The sequence below is a fragment of the Suncus etruscus genome, chromosome 2, assembly GCF_024139225.1.
Source record: "Suncus etruscus isolate mSunEtr1 chromosome 2, mSunEtr1.pri.cur, whole genome shotgun sequence".
NCBI lineage: Eukaryota > Metazoa > Chordata > Mammalia > Eulipotyphla > Soricidae > Suncus > Suncus etruscus.
The window spans coordinates 58,042,848-58,058,828 of NC_064849.1; the positions used below are offsets into that span (position 1 = coordinate 58,042,848).

The 15,981-nt window shown below is 37.2% G+C and overlaps 1 protein-coding gene across 1 annotated transcript in view; it reads right to left on the reverse strand.

Moving 5' to 3' along the window:
- Nucleotides 1-15,981, reverse strand: part of G2E3 (G2/M-phase specific E3 ubiquitin protein ligase) — a 65,879-nt gene that overhangs the window by 15,673 nt on the left and 34,225 nt on the right. Inside the window, exons 6-11 of the mRNA XM_049766619.1 lie at nucleotides 12,623-12,729; nucleotides 11,567-11,683; nucleotides 9,176-9,300; nucleotides 8,947-9,076; nucleotides 6,035-6,342; nucleotides 1,559-1,740 (exon numbers count right to left, since the gene is read on the reverse strand). Coding sequence (XP_049622576.1) covers nucleotides 1,559-1,740; nucleotides 6,035-6,342; nucleotides 8,947-9,076; nucleotides 9,176-9,300; nucleotides 11,567-11,683; nucleotides 12,623-12,729 — 969 coding nt within the window. The remainder of the gene's footprint in view (nucleotides 1-1,558; nucleotides 1,741-6,034; nucleotides 6,343-8,946; nucleotides 9,077-9,175; nucleotides 9,301-11,566; nucleotides 11,684-12,622; nucleotides 12,730-15,981) is intronic.

Genomic DNA, 15,981 nt, shown 5'->3' on the forward strand with positions numbered 1-15,981 from the left:
ATGTAGAAGTATATTTTGAGGGGGCGGAGCAATAATATAGTAGATAAAATATGGGGAAATATACAAAAGACAAAGTAATTAAATGCCCTTATTGACCCATGTTCAATAAGCATTGAGAAGCCTTGAAGATTTCCATTGTGGCATAGATATTGTACTTTTTTTTTTTGGTTGTGTTTTTTTTTTTTTTTTTTTTTTTTTTTTTTGGTTTTTGGGCCACACCCAGCGGTGCTCAGGGGTTACTCCTGGCTGTCTGCTCAGAAATAGCTCCTGGCAGGCACGGGGGACCATATGGGACACCGGGATTCGAACCAACCACCTTTGGTCCTGGATCAGCTGCTTTCAAGGCAAATGCCGCTGTGCTATCTCTCTGGGCCCAGATATTGTACTTTTAAATAATTACCTTAAATAAGAAATTCTAGTAAAATCCTAGTTGTTTTAAGCATATTTATAATGAGATAAAAAGGAAAGGCTGAAGAAAAGTTACAATAATAGACAGATAACTTGTCTCATACTGAGAAATGCAGACTGAAAGTCAAAGACAAATAATTAAAGGTATTTTGATGTATAAATTTAGGTCTCGATATAAGCTACAAATATGGAAGTACCGGTGAGAACAGAGACTGATTATAAGTTCAGAAGTGAATACGAAAAGGGGGACAGGATAATTAAGCTACTTTTAATTTTTAAGAGGAAGAAAGAAAAATTAAGGGCTAGAGAGTTTCAATGGGCTGAGTGTATGCTTCACATTTAGGAGTCTGGAGATTGCTTCTTGGTACAACATGGTTCCCAGAACATCACAGATGACTCCTAAAGGCAGAGGCAGGATTAGATCCTTAGCACTTTCAAAAAAAAAGAAAATCAAAGAACTAAATCATTTTGTTTTGTGGGTGGGCTGGGGTAGGAACACCAGAGGAGCTCAGAAGGTACTTCTGGCTTTGTGCTCAAAAATTGCTTCTGCCAGGCTCAGGGACCATGTAGGATGTAGGATACAGTTCCAGTTTTGGCATTCTGCAAGGCAAACGTCCTACCACTGTGCTATCGTTCTAACCCCTAAACAATAATTTTAACCTAAGGATGAAGAAAATCATAACATTTTCTCATAGGACTTTGTAGTCTAGAAATTGGAGCTTACAAGATGAATATGCCAAGGCAACATACCTTATAGTGGTTGTTAAAAAAAAAAAACTGATTTCAGAGAATTTGCTTTTCACCATCAAATGATACTATATTGAGACAACAGACAGAGTAGGTTTAAGTATAGGGTAGTTGAAGTCATCATTTACTCTATCAGAGACCTCCCATTTCAAGAAAAAAAATTACTCAGCAAAAAATTACTTGATATCTTACTTTTAAACAAAAAAGGTGCCCCCTTTAGACCCCAAATATACCCAAGTTACTACTGTCTGTTCCCCTCTCCCCTTTTATAGTACCTCTTGGGAGGACAATGTAACTCGCTCACTTTGGTAATAACTACTCCACAGAGTTATAACTGTTATAGTGCAGACCTATTATGTCCAAATACAACTAAAATATAGTAATAAACAGGTGAATTTCTTACCCTAATTAGGATCTGTGCCACTCTGAAGTCTGAAACATCATCTAAAATTGGCTGAGTATTTTCTGGTCCATAAACAAGGCAATTAAATAAGGTTTTAGAAAAAAAACCAGGTGAAGGACCACCATGAACTAAAGAAATGGCAAGCATTTTGCCAGCTTCATAGTAAAGATTCTCTTTCAGAGCTGCAAATACAAATAAAAATACATCAAGTATATTTATTATAAAATAAAACAAAACAAAATAAAACTCTAAAACCACCTATATATAAGTAATTTTACAAACTGTTGTATTTATATTTTGTTAGTAAATGTAGTTTAATTTCTATTTCCACTAAGCATAAGAAAGTTTAATCTTTTTCTATTCAAAATTACTCAAAAATACAATAATAATTTGAACTCATGTCTTAATGGTAGAGTGCCTGGACTATAGGTACAATTCTGCAAAGTAGAGGTCCCCAGCTGTCTCTAATTCTGGCCCATTAGCATTTCAGTTTCCTGGCTCCACAATAAAATTGTGAGCACTGTAACCAAGTTGTGTTACAAATACTTCTATTAGTATATTTCTTCGGTGTTTTGTTTTTGGGTCAGACCTGGCAGTGCTCAAGGCTTGCTCCTGGCTTTGCACTCAGGGATCATTTCCAGCAGGGCTCGACTATACAAGGTGCCAAGTATTGAACCCAGTAGGCCATGTGCAAGTACCTCACCAGCTGTGTTATCTCCCTAGCTCTGAAAATCCTAAATACTTTAAAACAATATAATAGAAATAATGAACCAAAAATGCAGTAAGCAACAAAAATCAACATAAAAACATCAATTGATTTTCATTCTATATGTAAGCAATGAACTAACACCTGACATTCTTTATTTAGCATCAAGAACAGCAGGATTCAAATTTGAAGCAGTTGGCTGAAAATCTCCAGGAATGGCTCCTGGAACCCCTGAGCATAACTTGGGAACCTGGATAGACCATATGCAGGGTGAGCACCTTACCTGCTGTTATCTTCTTCAGTCTCAAATGAAAAAACAAAGAGAAAGACACACAATTCCATTTAATTTATTATTATTATTATTATTATTTTGTTTGTTTTGTTTTGTGCACTCAGTAGCACTTTTAGCTCTGGACTCAGAAATTACTCCTGGCAGGCTTGGGGGACCATATGGAATACTGGGGATCGAACTCGGGTCCATCCCGGGTTGGCTGCATAAAAGACAAATGCCCTACCCACTGTAATATCACTCCGGCCCCGAATTCCATTTATAATCATACACACACACACACACACACACACACACACACACACACACACACACACACAGGATCAAAATAGATAGTACAGGGGTTAAGGCGCTTGCCTTATATACAGTCCACCAGAGCTCAATTCCTGAAACAATCTATGATCTCCAGAGCATCAAGAATGATCCCAGGAGTTAATCCCTGATCATAGCCCAGTGTGGTGCAACCTCATGCCTCCACCTGAAAGAACACCCAGAATAAACTTAAAGAAGATTTAAAAAAAAAAAAAAAACTGGCCTGTATAATGAAATGTGCAAATCAATGTTTAAAAGGACAGACATTGGTGCTAGAGAGGTTCTAACGGTGTTATGGCAGGACTTGAATACTGTTGACCTTGGTTTGACAACTTGGTACCCTCTAGGATTCCCCAAGCTTGGTCAGGGACACAGAATTCTGAAAACAAAGCCAAGAGTGGTCCAAAACAAAACAAAAGTACCCTTAATTTAAAAGTTATATACTTTTGTTTGTTTGTTTTGGGGGCTACACCTGGCACTCAGGCATTACTATTCTTGACTCTGCACTCAAAAATTACTTCTGGCAGCCTTAGGACCTGTGAGATGCAGGGGATCAAACCCAGGTCAGTTGCGTGCAAGACAAATGCCCTTCAACTGGACTATCTTTCCAACCCCTACATACATTTTTTAAAAAGGGTATGAAATAGAAGAATGGAAATAGAAGAAATGAAAGAATTAACATTGTAAAATGATTGCTAGTCCTACCAAAAGTATTATACAAACTAAATGTTTCCAAATATAAATCAAAATTAGTTTCTTCAAAGAAATGAAATATCAAATCTATATGAAGTTACAAAAATCCTAGAACAGCTAACACAATCCTCAAATGAAAGAATTGAAGCATCACATTCTCTAATTTCAAAAAAATACAAGAATCATCATAACGGTATTTTATTAGAATAAAGAGACCTACATATCAATGAATTCAAACTGTGAGCCCAGAATAAAATTCTTATATACATAAACAAAGTTAAATAAAGATAAAATCTCTTTAAATATCAGAATAAAACTATAATCATGTGCAGGAGGGTGAAACTGGCTCACTTACATACCTGTTAAAAATTAACTCAAAATTAATTAAAGACTTGTCACAGAACAATAGAAATAGGTAGAACTTATTTTACACTTAAGACCACCAATTATTTGTAGTTTCTTGCCTTCCCAAAATACAGAATTAATTTGAGAGTATAAAGAATTCTTGGTAGTTTTCTCAATTATTTCAATGTCTCAGGCAATAAAATCAAATAAAGTTCATAAGTCTTGATTCCTTCAGTTTTCTACTACAGCAAGCAGTAAAAGTGGCTTTAAGTTACCAAAATGCTAGTACAGTAGACAGGGTGTTTGCCTTGAATTTAAGCTGCCAGGGTTAAATTCCTGACATTTCATATGGTCCTGAGCCCACAGGAATTGATCCCTGAGTGCAGAGCCAGTTGCAACCCCTGAATATGGCAGGGGGCAACCCCCATCTCATGCCCCAGTCCCTCACCCTATGCTTTCAAAGGTCAGGGTCTGATCTTCCAGCATTGCAACACTGAGTGACTTCAAGAATTAAGCTGAAATTAGTCCCTCTGCTGTGCCCTAAATTCTCTTGTCCCTTGAAAAGGATTGCAAGAATTAATTACTGATTGAATTACATCAATTTCACAAGACTAATAAGATTTTTTTAAATATCATACATATAATCATGCAAAGTATTATTCCTTAAAAGAAACCAACCACAAGGAGCTCACTTGCACCCACATCCATACTCACAACACCACAAACACACAGGGTTACAATGTGGACAAGCAAGAAAGCAAAAAAATAAAATAAACCATGTAATAATCCTAAAAAACTATTTTTGAAAGCAAAAGTAAACCCCTCCACATTTACACGTAAACCAGAAAAACTTCATATACTTTTTTGGGGGGAGGGGGCCACACCTGGTGACACCCAGGGGTTACTCATGGTAACGCGCTCAGAAATCAATCGCTCCTGGCTTGGGGAGCCATATGGGACACCGGGGATCGAACCTAGGCGGTACGTCCTTACTGCTTGTGCCACGGCTCCGGCCCACAAAAATGCTTTAAAAGCAAAGGTCAACCAAACACATGGTTAACACGAGGATCTGAAGATTTGAAGTTTGAGAAGAGACATGTTAACTAAAAATTATAAATATTAAACAAAAAATTGCTCATCAAACATTCATTGCACTTAACTACTCTTTAAAAAGAGACTGATTACATAGCATATTTAAAAAAAAACTAAGCTGGGGCCAGAGTGATAGTACAGTGGGTAAGGTGCCTGTCTAGCACGAAGCTGACCTGGGTTCAATCCCAGGCAACACATATGGTCCCCCGAATCTGTCAAGAGTGATTCCTGAGTGAGCAAAGAATAATCAGAGGACTGAGGGGTAGGATTGTGGGGGAGGGGTTGGCAACCCCAGATGTTCTCAAGGCCTACTTGTGGAACTCTCTGGATTGTTGGAATTAGAACCTGGGTTAGTCACATGCAAAGCCAGCACCTTAGATGCTCTTCTCTCCAGCCTATGGAATATTGGTTGGGGGTGGGGGGCGCAGACCCATACTAGGTTAGACATGTGCAAGGCAAACACCCTATCTGCTGTATTATTGCCTCACAATGGGATATTCTTATGTAACAAACATTTCAAAACAAAATTTATTCTTAATTATTCTCCTTCCTCTCACATCTCCTGTTATTTTTTTCCACATTAACAAAGATGGGGGCGGGAGGCTAGAACAACAGAACAATGGGTAGGATGTTCGCCTTGCACATGGCCAACCCGGGTTTGACCCCTGGCACTCTATATGCCCGCTGCCCCCACAACCCCGATAGGAATAATTCCTGAACATTTATGGATGTGGCCAAAACCCCCACAAAACTTCCAATCACAAGAGTAAATATAATTGGGGGGGGGGGGAGGAGACCACACCCAGGGACACTTAGGGATTACCCCTGGCTATGTCCTCAGAAATTGTTCCTGGCTTGGAGGACCATATGGGTCGCCAATATTTAAACCACCGTCCATCCTGGATCGGCTGCAAGCAAGGCAAAAGCCATACTGCTGTGTTATTGCTCCAGCCCCAACAAGATTGAATATAAATTCTAACTAGATAGGCCTTTCTTGACATAAGGTATATTTAGAATGGAAAATAAATAAAGAAATTACCTTGGGAATTTAGAGACAAGTTCTTTGACAAGGACCCTTCAAACAATGGTGAGTTCTCAAGATGCTGCATTAAGTGGCTTAGGAATTCGTGTGTTGATCCAGGATGTTCTCTTCCCAAATTATCTTTTTCATTAACATATGCTATTTCAATCATAAATGCAGGACTAAAATTCTGGTTTCTCAATTCTTCTAAAGCACTATGCCAGATATTGTCTTTATTGATAAATAATCTTTTAATTATTTTTTCAATTTGGAATCCTAATTCTATTAATATAGTTGAAACATCTCTTCTAAATTTGCTCCTTCGCCTATAAAACATAGTTTAAAACATATTAATAAGTACTCTAAAGTACTTTGACAAAGCAAAAACAATCAATAATTAGAAAAAAAAAAAAGATTAAAGACTGTTCTTTTCAAACTCCCCCTCAAAAGCATATAATGGTAGCAACCAGAATCAAAATCAATTGTTTGTAACATTAGTTTGAAAGTAGGGAATCTCTCTCCCCAGTCTCCTAACAAATTAAAACTACTTATTTAATGACATATTTTTGAGAATACTGATAGATTACCTCAAATTTGGTCAAATCAGTAGATTTAGTTTGAGTCAGAAACACAAACTGTCATCTTCCTGGCAAAGGGTTTAATTCTTAATGTTATCATAGTTCATACAGGGCAAATGTAATCTTTGCTTACTGAGAACTCTTTTGAGTGTACACAATTTATTTTAAATTATAATTAAAACTAAAGATACTATTAAATATACACAATTTACAGCCCTTTAATAATCTTTTAGCTTAAAATAGTATTTCTCAAGATGAGCAACAGCATCTGAAAATATATTTGAAATACTTAATAGCAAGTAATACAATAGATAAAAAGAATCAGAACTTTGAATTTCAACTGTGTCTTAGAAGACCTCTCTGAAAGAGGACAAAAAGTGCCTGCCATAGAGATAGGTTGGGGAGAGTAGAGGGAGACAGTAAGTGGGAGGGAAACTGGGAACATCGGTGGCAGGAAATATACACTGTGAAGAGACAAAGATATAAGTGTTGGAAGAAAATATGACTGAAATTTAAGCATGAACAACTCTTTAATGATACACTCATGTGTATCTTATGGTGATTAAAGACAAAAAGAGCTTCAGGAATTTACATACTCAAATACTCTGTCTTCAGTTTCTCTATCTGTAATTGGAACTAACATATTCTAAACAATTCTGTCCATAGATCATCTTGGATGGGGGAGGTCCTCCTAAAAGTGCTGAGGAGACCATATATAGGTAAAGGATCAAACTGAGGGTAGTTGTACCCAGCACCCTAACAGCTGTACTACCTCCAGCTCCAAATCACCTTTTTATATCAAATGCAGAAAAGAAAATGTAGCTCAGTAGTAGAGTGCCTATCTTCTATGTGTGAGGTCCTTTGTTCAAACATTCTCACACCTCTGCCACAGAAATTTTCTGCGTCAAGTACAAAATTTTCCCCATCAAAGATATTGCATTTTACCACTGGTTTTTGTTTTTGTTTGTTTGTTTTGTTTTGTTTTGGGGCCACACCCGGTGACGCCCAAGGGTCACTCCTGTCTATGCTCTCAGAAATCGCTCCTGGCTTGGCGGACCATATAGGACGAAGGGATCAAACCGAGGTCTGTTCTGGATCAGCCTGCAACATAGCTGTGGCCCCTTTACCACTGTATTTTTTTTTCTTTTTTTCACACAATCTCTTAAATATGAGATCCAAGTTGAAGGAAGATCAAAGTCCTTTGGGAGTAAAATAATCTTCCAGAAATAAACCTTGTAAAGCAGGTTGAGTCCTTGCTCTTACATAGATCATTTGAAATGCAGATGCTAGTCTTCCAGAATATGTTATCTTAATGCTAAAGCAAGGACTGTAACTTTCCCAGTAGTAGTTTTTGAGACCTAAATATTTGATAAGCAAATTCAGTTACCAAGAATTTCCATTAAGCCCATCTTTTCCCTTTTTTTTGTTTTCCTTTCCTTGTTTTGTTTTGGGTCACACCCATCGATGCTCAGGGCTTAATCCTGGCTATGTGTTCAGAAATTGCTCCTGGTTTGGGAGACCATATGGGACGCAGGGATTAGAACCACTGTCAGTCCTGCCTGGGTTGGCTTCATACAAGACAAACGCCCTACAGCTGTGCTATCTCTCTGGCCCCTATCTTTTCCTTTTTTAAAGTTTTAAATTGGTACTGTTATTTAACAAGAAAGTGCTTACTTCATTGTGCATAACTGCTAGTGTTTGAGGTTTTTTTTTACTATTGCTAAAACAAGCTCTACAAACTCATCAAAGCTATACATACAAAAAAAGTCTTATCTGTTTAGTGCACAAAGATACAATGAGTGTTAAATGTTGTTGATTGTTGGTTTTGTTTTTGGGCCACACCTAGCAAAGCTCAAGGAATCACGTTTGGGGGGGGTGAACCATATAAATGCTGGGGATTGAACCCCGATCCATCCTGGTTTTGGGTGGCACTTGGGGCTCTGTGCTCAGAAATCATTCCTGTGAGGTTTGGGGAACCATATGGAATGCTGGGGACTGAACCTTAGTCAAGAGCAATGCAAGGCAAACAAATGCCCTACTCACTTTGCTATCGCTCTGGCCCCACATTTTAAGAACTTTTAAGATATTTTAAAACCGCTTTGAAAATCTCTATATTTTATATTCAACTTGTAGTGTAATCTGATTTTATATTCAATTCTGTCCATTTTCTTTTTTAAATTATTGTTACCTAGGATTTATAGTCAAAAGTTTCTACCTGCAGTTTAAAATAAAACACTTGGGAGAAAATTGAAAGGTGAGCAACTATTCTAAGTAATAATCTAAATGCATACAGGTACATCCTGACATACTTCTCACAAAAAATACTTTTTATATTTTCCTCCAATTACACACCTCCGGTCTTTAGGCTGGGATCCAGGTGACTGTCTGGGTATTTTTGGTGATGATTCTTCCAAAAGACAATCAGTAACTGATACATTATTAGAATCGATTAAAGAATGTTTTTTTGCTTTTCGAAACTCCGCTGCAGATTTAAAATCCAACATTAGCATAATGGAAATACAAATAGAAACTCCTAAGTAACATTTGAATGAAAACATTTGTTCATTTACGGATGTATTACCTGATTTATAGGTAACAGCTCTACAGTCTGCACACTCCCAGTTCTGATCCCATGATTGTAGTGAGGAACAAGCTAAATGGGTTCCACTAGAACCACAACATTGACAGCGTTTTATTTCCCATTTGCTGAGGATAATAAGAGAAGGAGGTATTTTTATTTTTGTAACTATAATCCCACAATAGGCTTATCACCTTCAACCCCCACCCTGTCTCTCTCAGAGACACACATACTTTTACCAAATGAAGAAAAATATCTGTTTTAGTACATTATTGTTTCCTCTAGTATTTTTGTTTTATTGCTTTTTAACTATCTTCTCTAAATAAATCCCTAACTTCAATGTCTAAAATAAAATATCAATGTACAGATATATCTGAAAGCATAGAGGGGTAAATAACATGCATATCTTTCCTTTCAATTTTGTTTCTCTGACTTCAGACAATTTAATCTCCAGAAAAACTGCCTTCCTATCACTAGGATGAGAGGGAGTAAGATTACAAAGAAAGCAAATATTCATGTCCCTAGAGAAAAAGTAAGAGATAGCTATTTTAAGTAGCTGCTGGAAATAAAAGGAAGATGTATAGCTGACTGGAGTAGTTCATACATAAAAAATACTAAACAGATTAATTATAATATCCTAGAATTATTTTTAAAATACCAACACCAATAATTATGTTTTAGAATCTTAAAGCAATTGTTATTTACAAAAGTATTTTTATACCAGATCTCATCTGTACTTCAGCATAACTCTTGAGGCGTATGACTACATTTTATAAATAAATTGGTTAGGCTTCCCAGAACAATATAGACAAGAATTTAACATCTTAAAATACAGTACCTATCCTTAAAATAAATTTTAGCTTAATGACAAACGTAAATTTAAATAATAACAATTGTACCGTAACAGGAGAATGATAGGAAAACAGCCCAGAATAGAGAATCAGGAATGAACAGAGTTGCTTAGAGGAAACGTTCAAAGATGAAAAGACTTAGCTGAATCTTCATAATTAGTAGCTCACACCCAGTCAAATCACTTTCCACAAGAAAAAAGCTCCCAATATACTGTCTTGCATGTATTTCTGAAAGCCATGTAATATAAAATTGCCAGGCCAGGGGCTGGAGTGATAGCACAGTGAGTAGGGTGTTTGCCCTGCATAAGGCAAACAAACCCAAAATCCCATATGGTCCACCAAGCCTGCCATGAATAATTTCTGAGCACAGAACCAGGAGTAACCCAAGAACTGGCCAATATGGCCCCAAGCCCCACAAAATAAAATAAAATTGTTGGATCAGATAAAATTATTTTTTATTTTATTTTTTAATTTTGGTTTTTGGACCACATTCAGCAGCACTCTGATTACTTCAGGCAGGCTCAGTGGGGGACCATATAGGATGACAGGAATCGAACCCAGGTCTGTCTCAGGTCTGCTGCAAGAAGTGGAGACCCCAAATTAATTTTTTCATTATTAAAAATCTACATAAATTTTCAAAAAATTGGGATGTTACTTTTATTCTCCATCTCTGAAAGATTCACTTTATTTCTTAAATCTAGCACATTAAAATATACACAGAAGGCTGTTGATTAACATTAATTATTATAGGAGAGAGTTCAGATTAAACTAGCTTCTAGACAGTAACATCGATTAGAAATACAATGGGAAATTTTAGTGACAAAACTTTAAAAGATAAATAGGTAAAATAAATTCAAATATTTGCAAAATACTACCATTTTGTTTAAAATATAATTAGTACAACATTTTAACATGATGTTTAAAATTATTTTTCCTAGTATTATGAGGTAAATTATGTTTCTCCAATATACATATTGAAGTCTTAATCCTAGGGAAAAAATGTAACTGTATTTGGAGACATGGCTTTAAAGGATGTGAGACTTAAAAAAAATCTTAATTGCCCCAATGATTGGGTCTTGTATAAAAAATATAGATAGATCACATGAGGATGAACCCTGTGCAAGCCAAGAAAAGATATCTTGTAGAAATCAAACCTACTTACCACCTTTGCCTTGGGCGCTCAGTCTTTGCATGTTGAGTAAAATTTTTGCTTTTTATTTCCTAACAGTAGTACAATTTAACTAAGTAACTTAACTATACTTAACTTTAACTAAGTAACTTAGTAAGATACTTTTCAGTTTGAGAGTCACACTTTAAAAGATTACAATTTGGCCAGTGGCTACCATATAGGTCTAGACAGTTCTATGAAAATACACCTTAGAAATAAATTACAACCATTTTGGTTACCAATACACTTAAAAAAATTAGTATCTTAAATTAGATGTTCTAAGAGCAGTTCACTAACTAGAAAACTTACTTTCTCAGCTCAAATTAGACCACAGCTAAAGGTAAACACTAAGCACAAATGAACTTATTGAAATACCTGTCAGGCAAATTATAGTCTCGCCCTTCTTTGCAACGACATCTTCGGATATCGCAATGCTCATAGAGCTGCAGAAGCTCTTGATAGGCATTTTCTTCTAATTCCCAAGAAGCATCTCTACAAATGAAGTAAATACAAATTTACCTCAAGTATTAAAAAATGGACCAGTAATCAATTTAAAAATAAGGAGCTTTCACTGACGGATCAGAGCAATAGTACAACTTTTGTTCACAGTCAACCCAGGTTCAAATCCTTAGTTTCTCATATGATCCCTGAGTACTAACTGAAATGATCCCTGAGTACAGAGCCAGGAAAAACTCTGAGAACTGCAGGATATACACTCCCCCAATATAACAAAACACTAAGAAACCCATTCACTGATAGAGGATTAAATTATTAAAAGATTAATTTTTTAAGATAAAAATCTATTACGCCCATTTACCTATAGTTAGTGAATTTTCAAATGCTAAAAAATTAAACAAAATATTCTAAAACTTACATTTTTCCTAGTAATTTTCAAATTGGGGAGGCACCAGGCAGCGCTCAGGGGTTACTCCTGACTCTATGCTCAGAAATTACTCCTGGCAGTCTCAGGGGACCATATGGGATGCCGGGATTCGAACCACTGACCTTCTGTAAGCAAGGCAAATGTTTCACCTCCATGCTATCTCTCTGGCCCTGTAATTTTCAAATTTTAAGTGTAGCAAGCACCATTATTTCTGAATTCCTCACAACAAATATTTTCTTACCATTTAAAGCTTATGTTGAATTTCTGGATACTTTATGCATACCAATTTGAAGTTCATTACACTTGGAAATAAATCAATTTGATACTACAACTGAGGTTTTGTTAAGAAATTATAAATCAACTAACGATATATTTAACTCCTATTCTCAATAACTGGTAGTAATGGCAAAAAGAAGAGAATCAGGGATGATTTTCTCTTTCCCCACTTGATGTGTCTGCATTCTCCTAATCATATCTAGGTAATGTCCTTTGCAATTGAAGATTATATTTAAGAAATTGTTTTTGTCAAAAAGCTAAATTTTACTCACTTTTCAGGAATATGAATTCCCATTCTCAACATCTCCTTCTGAAATATATCAGTATTATTGCATATTGTACACCTAAAGAAAAACATCCCTGCATTTATTGCTTGAGCCTATAATGAAAAACATAAAATTCATTGTTAGTAATTGAATGAACAAGTAATCAAGTTATGAGTTATAAGCTAACAGAAAATGAAGGCTATTTTTTGGTTTTCTTTTGTTATGGAGCTACACTCAGCCATGCTCAAGGGTTACTCCTAGTGGTGTTTTGGGGAACCTGAGAGGATGCTGGGGATGGAATTGGGTTGGGAACATGTTAGGCTAGTGCTCTACCCACTGTACTATCTGGGCTGCAGGGGTAATATAGTAGGTAAGGTTCACAAATAATGGAATTTATTTACACTATAATTCTCATTCTACTATGAAAATTTTCTTTATCAGTGAAATTCAGAGATTTAAATAATTTGTTCCTTCGGGTATTAATTAAGAGAGGGGACCTGATATATAGAGTTATATCAGTAGTGCTCAGAGAACATGTGAGTTCTGGGCATCAAGCTTGGGACACAACATACAAGGCAAGCGCCTGATTCATCATTTTCTTTCCAACTCTAGAACCTAGTTTTTAAAAAAAAAATGTGTGTTGAGACCTTTTATGGGATGACATAATTGAATGTGTGGTTGCAAAGGATTAATCTTAAAACAGGTTTGTAAAACACAGTTGCATGTTTGAACTGTGCCAGCTCAATTGGCTCACTCTTTTCTCAAACAAGATGTAAACCAAGCTGTGAAAGATCATGGGTACATTGGCCATGCAGCAGAAAGCTGGCCATCCTGGGAGAGGGCAGGCCAAGCCCCTGCCCTGCTGAAGCCACACTTTGTGCTGTCTCCATCACCCAGAATCATTTTTTCCAGATGGTCCTGCCTATCACCCCTCTAATTTACTTCAAGGACACCAATCTGATAGAATGCATGTAGGCAAACTCCATGCCCCACAGCTTCCTTTTTCTGAGAAGCCTGACAGCAGAATGGAAAGCTAACAATAAAAGCTTACTAAGCCTTCAGCCATTGTATTAATGACTTCATTGAAGATACAATACTTTTCATAAATGTGCTTACTACTATACTTTTTTTTCCTTTTTAAAAATATTCTTTATGCTCTTTTTTTTCTTTTTATTTCTATATTCCTATTTCTTTCTATTCTTTTTTTGTTTGTTTTGTTTTGGGGCCACACCCTGTTATGCTCAGGGGTTTATTCCTGACTACCTGCTCAGAAATTGCTCCTGGCTCAGGGGGACCATATGGGATGCCAAGGATTAAGCCAAGGTCTGTCCTGGGTCAGCCACATGCAAGGCAAACACCCTACTGCTGTGCTATGTCTCAGGCCCCTCTATTCTTTTAAAAATAATTTTGCTCTTACTTATCTGGAAACAAATGTATTATGGTCAACAATGTCAACTATGTGATTCATTTTTAAATAAAGTAAGAAAACAAATTTTAATTTAGTATCAATAAATGTTTGATTTACATGGAATACCTATTTTTAGATAACTAAGGTCATATAAAATTTGGAGGTCAAAAGGGGTTACATGAGGAAAAAGTTTAGGCAGCCCTGATCTAGATAGGGTAGATTTCAGTTAGTAGTTAGTTTAAGATTCTAGACTAACAGGGCTAAGAAGGGGCTGAAGAGGTGGTTCACAGGGGCAGGGAAGATAGTATAGTGGGTAAGGTGCTTTCTTAGTAAACTGCTGACCCAGGTTTGATCTCTAGCACCCATTAAGTCCCCTGACACCTCCAGGGATAATCCCTGAGTGAAGAGCCAAGAGTAAGTCCTGAGCACAGCCAGGTATGGAACACTTCCCACTGCAAAAAAAAAAAAATTTAAAAAGCCTGGGAGATACTCAATAGGCTGGAGTGCATGCTTTGTATGGAGGAATCCTGAGTTAATTTCTGGTATCAAATGGTGCTGCCCAAGCATAACGCAGACTTTAAGTTGGGATAGCCAGGAATAACACCTGGACACTGGCAGTGTGGCCCAAAGACAACAAATAAAAAGAAGGGAACCTGGCATTAGAGAAAGTCATTGGTACTTCTTTATAGAATATGAATAAAGAATTAGCCCTTTCTCATCTAATCAACCAACTTACCCAATCAAGTAATTTCTTATTAATATTTAACAAAGGTGTCAAGTGGCAGTAACTTTACATGCTTGTACAATGTAAATGTAACTTTTTTTGGGGGGGCACACCGTGTGATGCTCAGGTTATTCCTGGTTAAGTGCTCAGAAATTGCCCCTGGCTTGGGGGACCATATGGGACTCCAGGGGATCGAACCACGATCCTTCCTTGGCTGGCGCTTGCAAGGCAGACACCTTACCTCTAGCGCCACCTCTATGGCCCCATAAATGTAACTTTTTAATAACTGGAAACTATATTCTTTTCTTTTTCTTCCTTCCTTCCTTCCTTCCTTCCTTCCTTCCTTCCTTCCTTCCTTCCTTCCTTCCTTCCTCCTTCCTTCCTTCCTACTATATTCTTTTCTTTTTCTTTCTTCTTCCTTCCTTCCTTCCTTCCTTCTTTCTTTCTTCTTTCTTTCCTTCTTTCCTTCCTTCTTTCTTTCTTTCTTTCTTTCTTTCTTTCTTTCTTTCTTTCTTTCTTTCTTTCTTTCTTTCTTTCTTTCTTTCTCTCTCTCTCTCTCTCTCTCTCTCTCTCTCTCTCTCTATATATATATATATATATATATAGTTAAGGCCATCTACCACAAGCCAATGGCAAATATTATCCTAAATGGAGAAAAACTAAAAGCCTTCCCTCTAAATTCTGGTACAAGACAAGGCTGTCCACTATCACCACTGCTCTTCAACATAGTGCTGGAAGTACTTGCTATAGTGATTAGGCAAGAAAAAGATATCAAGGGAATCCAGATAGGAAAGGAAGAAGTCAAGCTCTCACTGTTTGCAGATGACATGATACTCTACTTAGAAAACCCTAAAGACAGAGGCTCGGCTGGGACCAGAACACTCCACATGCCAGGATTTCGTGGGCTTTTGACTGGTATGATGGGGGCTCTGGGCAGGACAGCTAGCCATAGGACCCTGGGCTGACCACTTTGTCCAGGAGAGCATGATTCCCCCCACACCAGGCGGGTCTTCAGGGCCACGCCTGGTTAATCGGGCCTTGGGGGGAGGGGGTGAGAAATTCCTCCCTAGGCATCCAAAAACTGCAGAGCCTTGGCTGGGCCCAGAACACTCCGAATGCCAGGATTTCTTGGTGTGTTTGCCTGGTATGTTGGGGGCTCTGGGCAGGACAGCTAGCCATAGGACCCCTGGGCTGACCACTTAGTCCAGGGGAACAAGATTCCCCCACACCAGG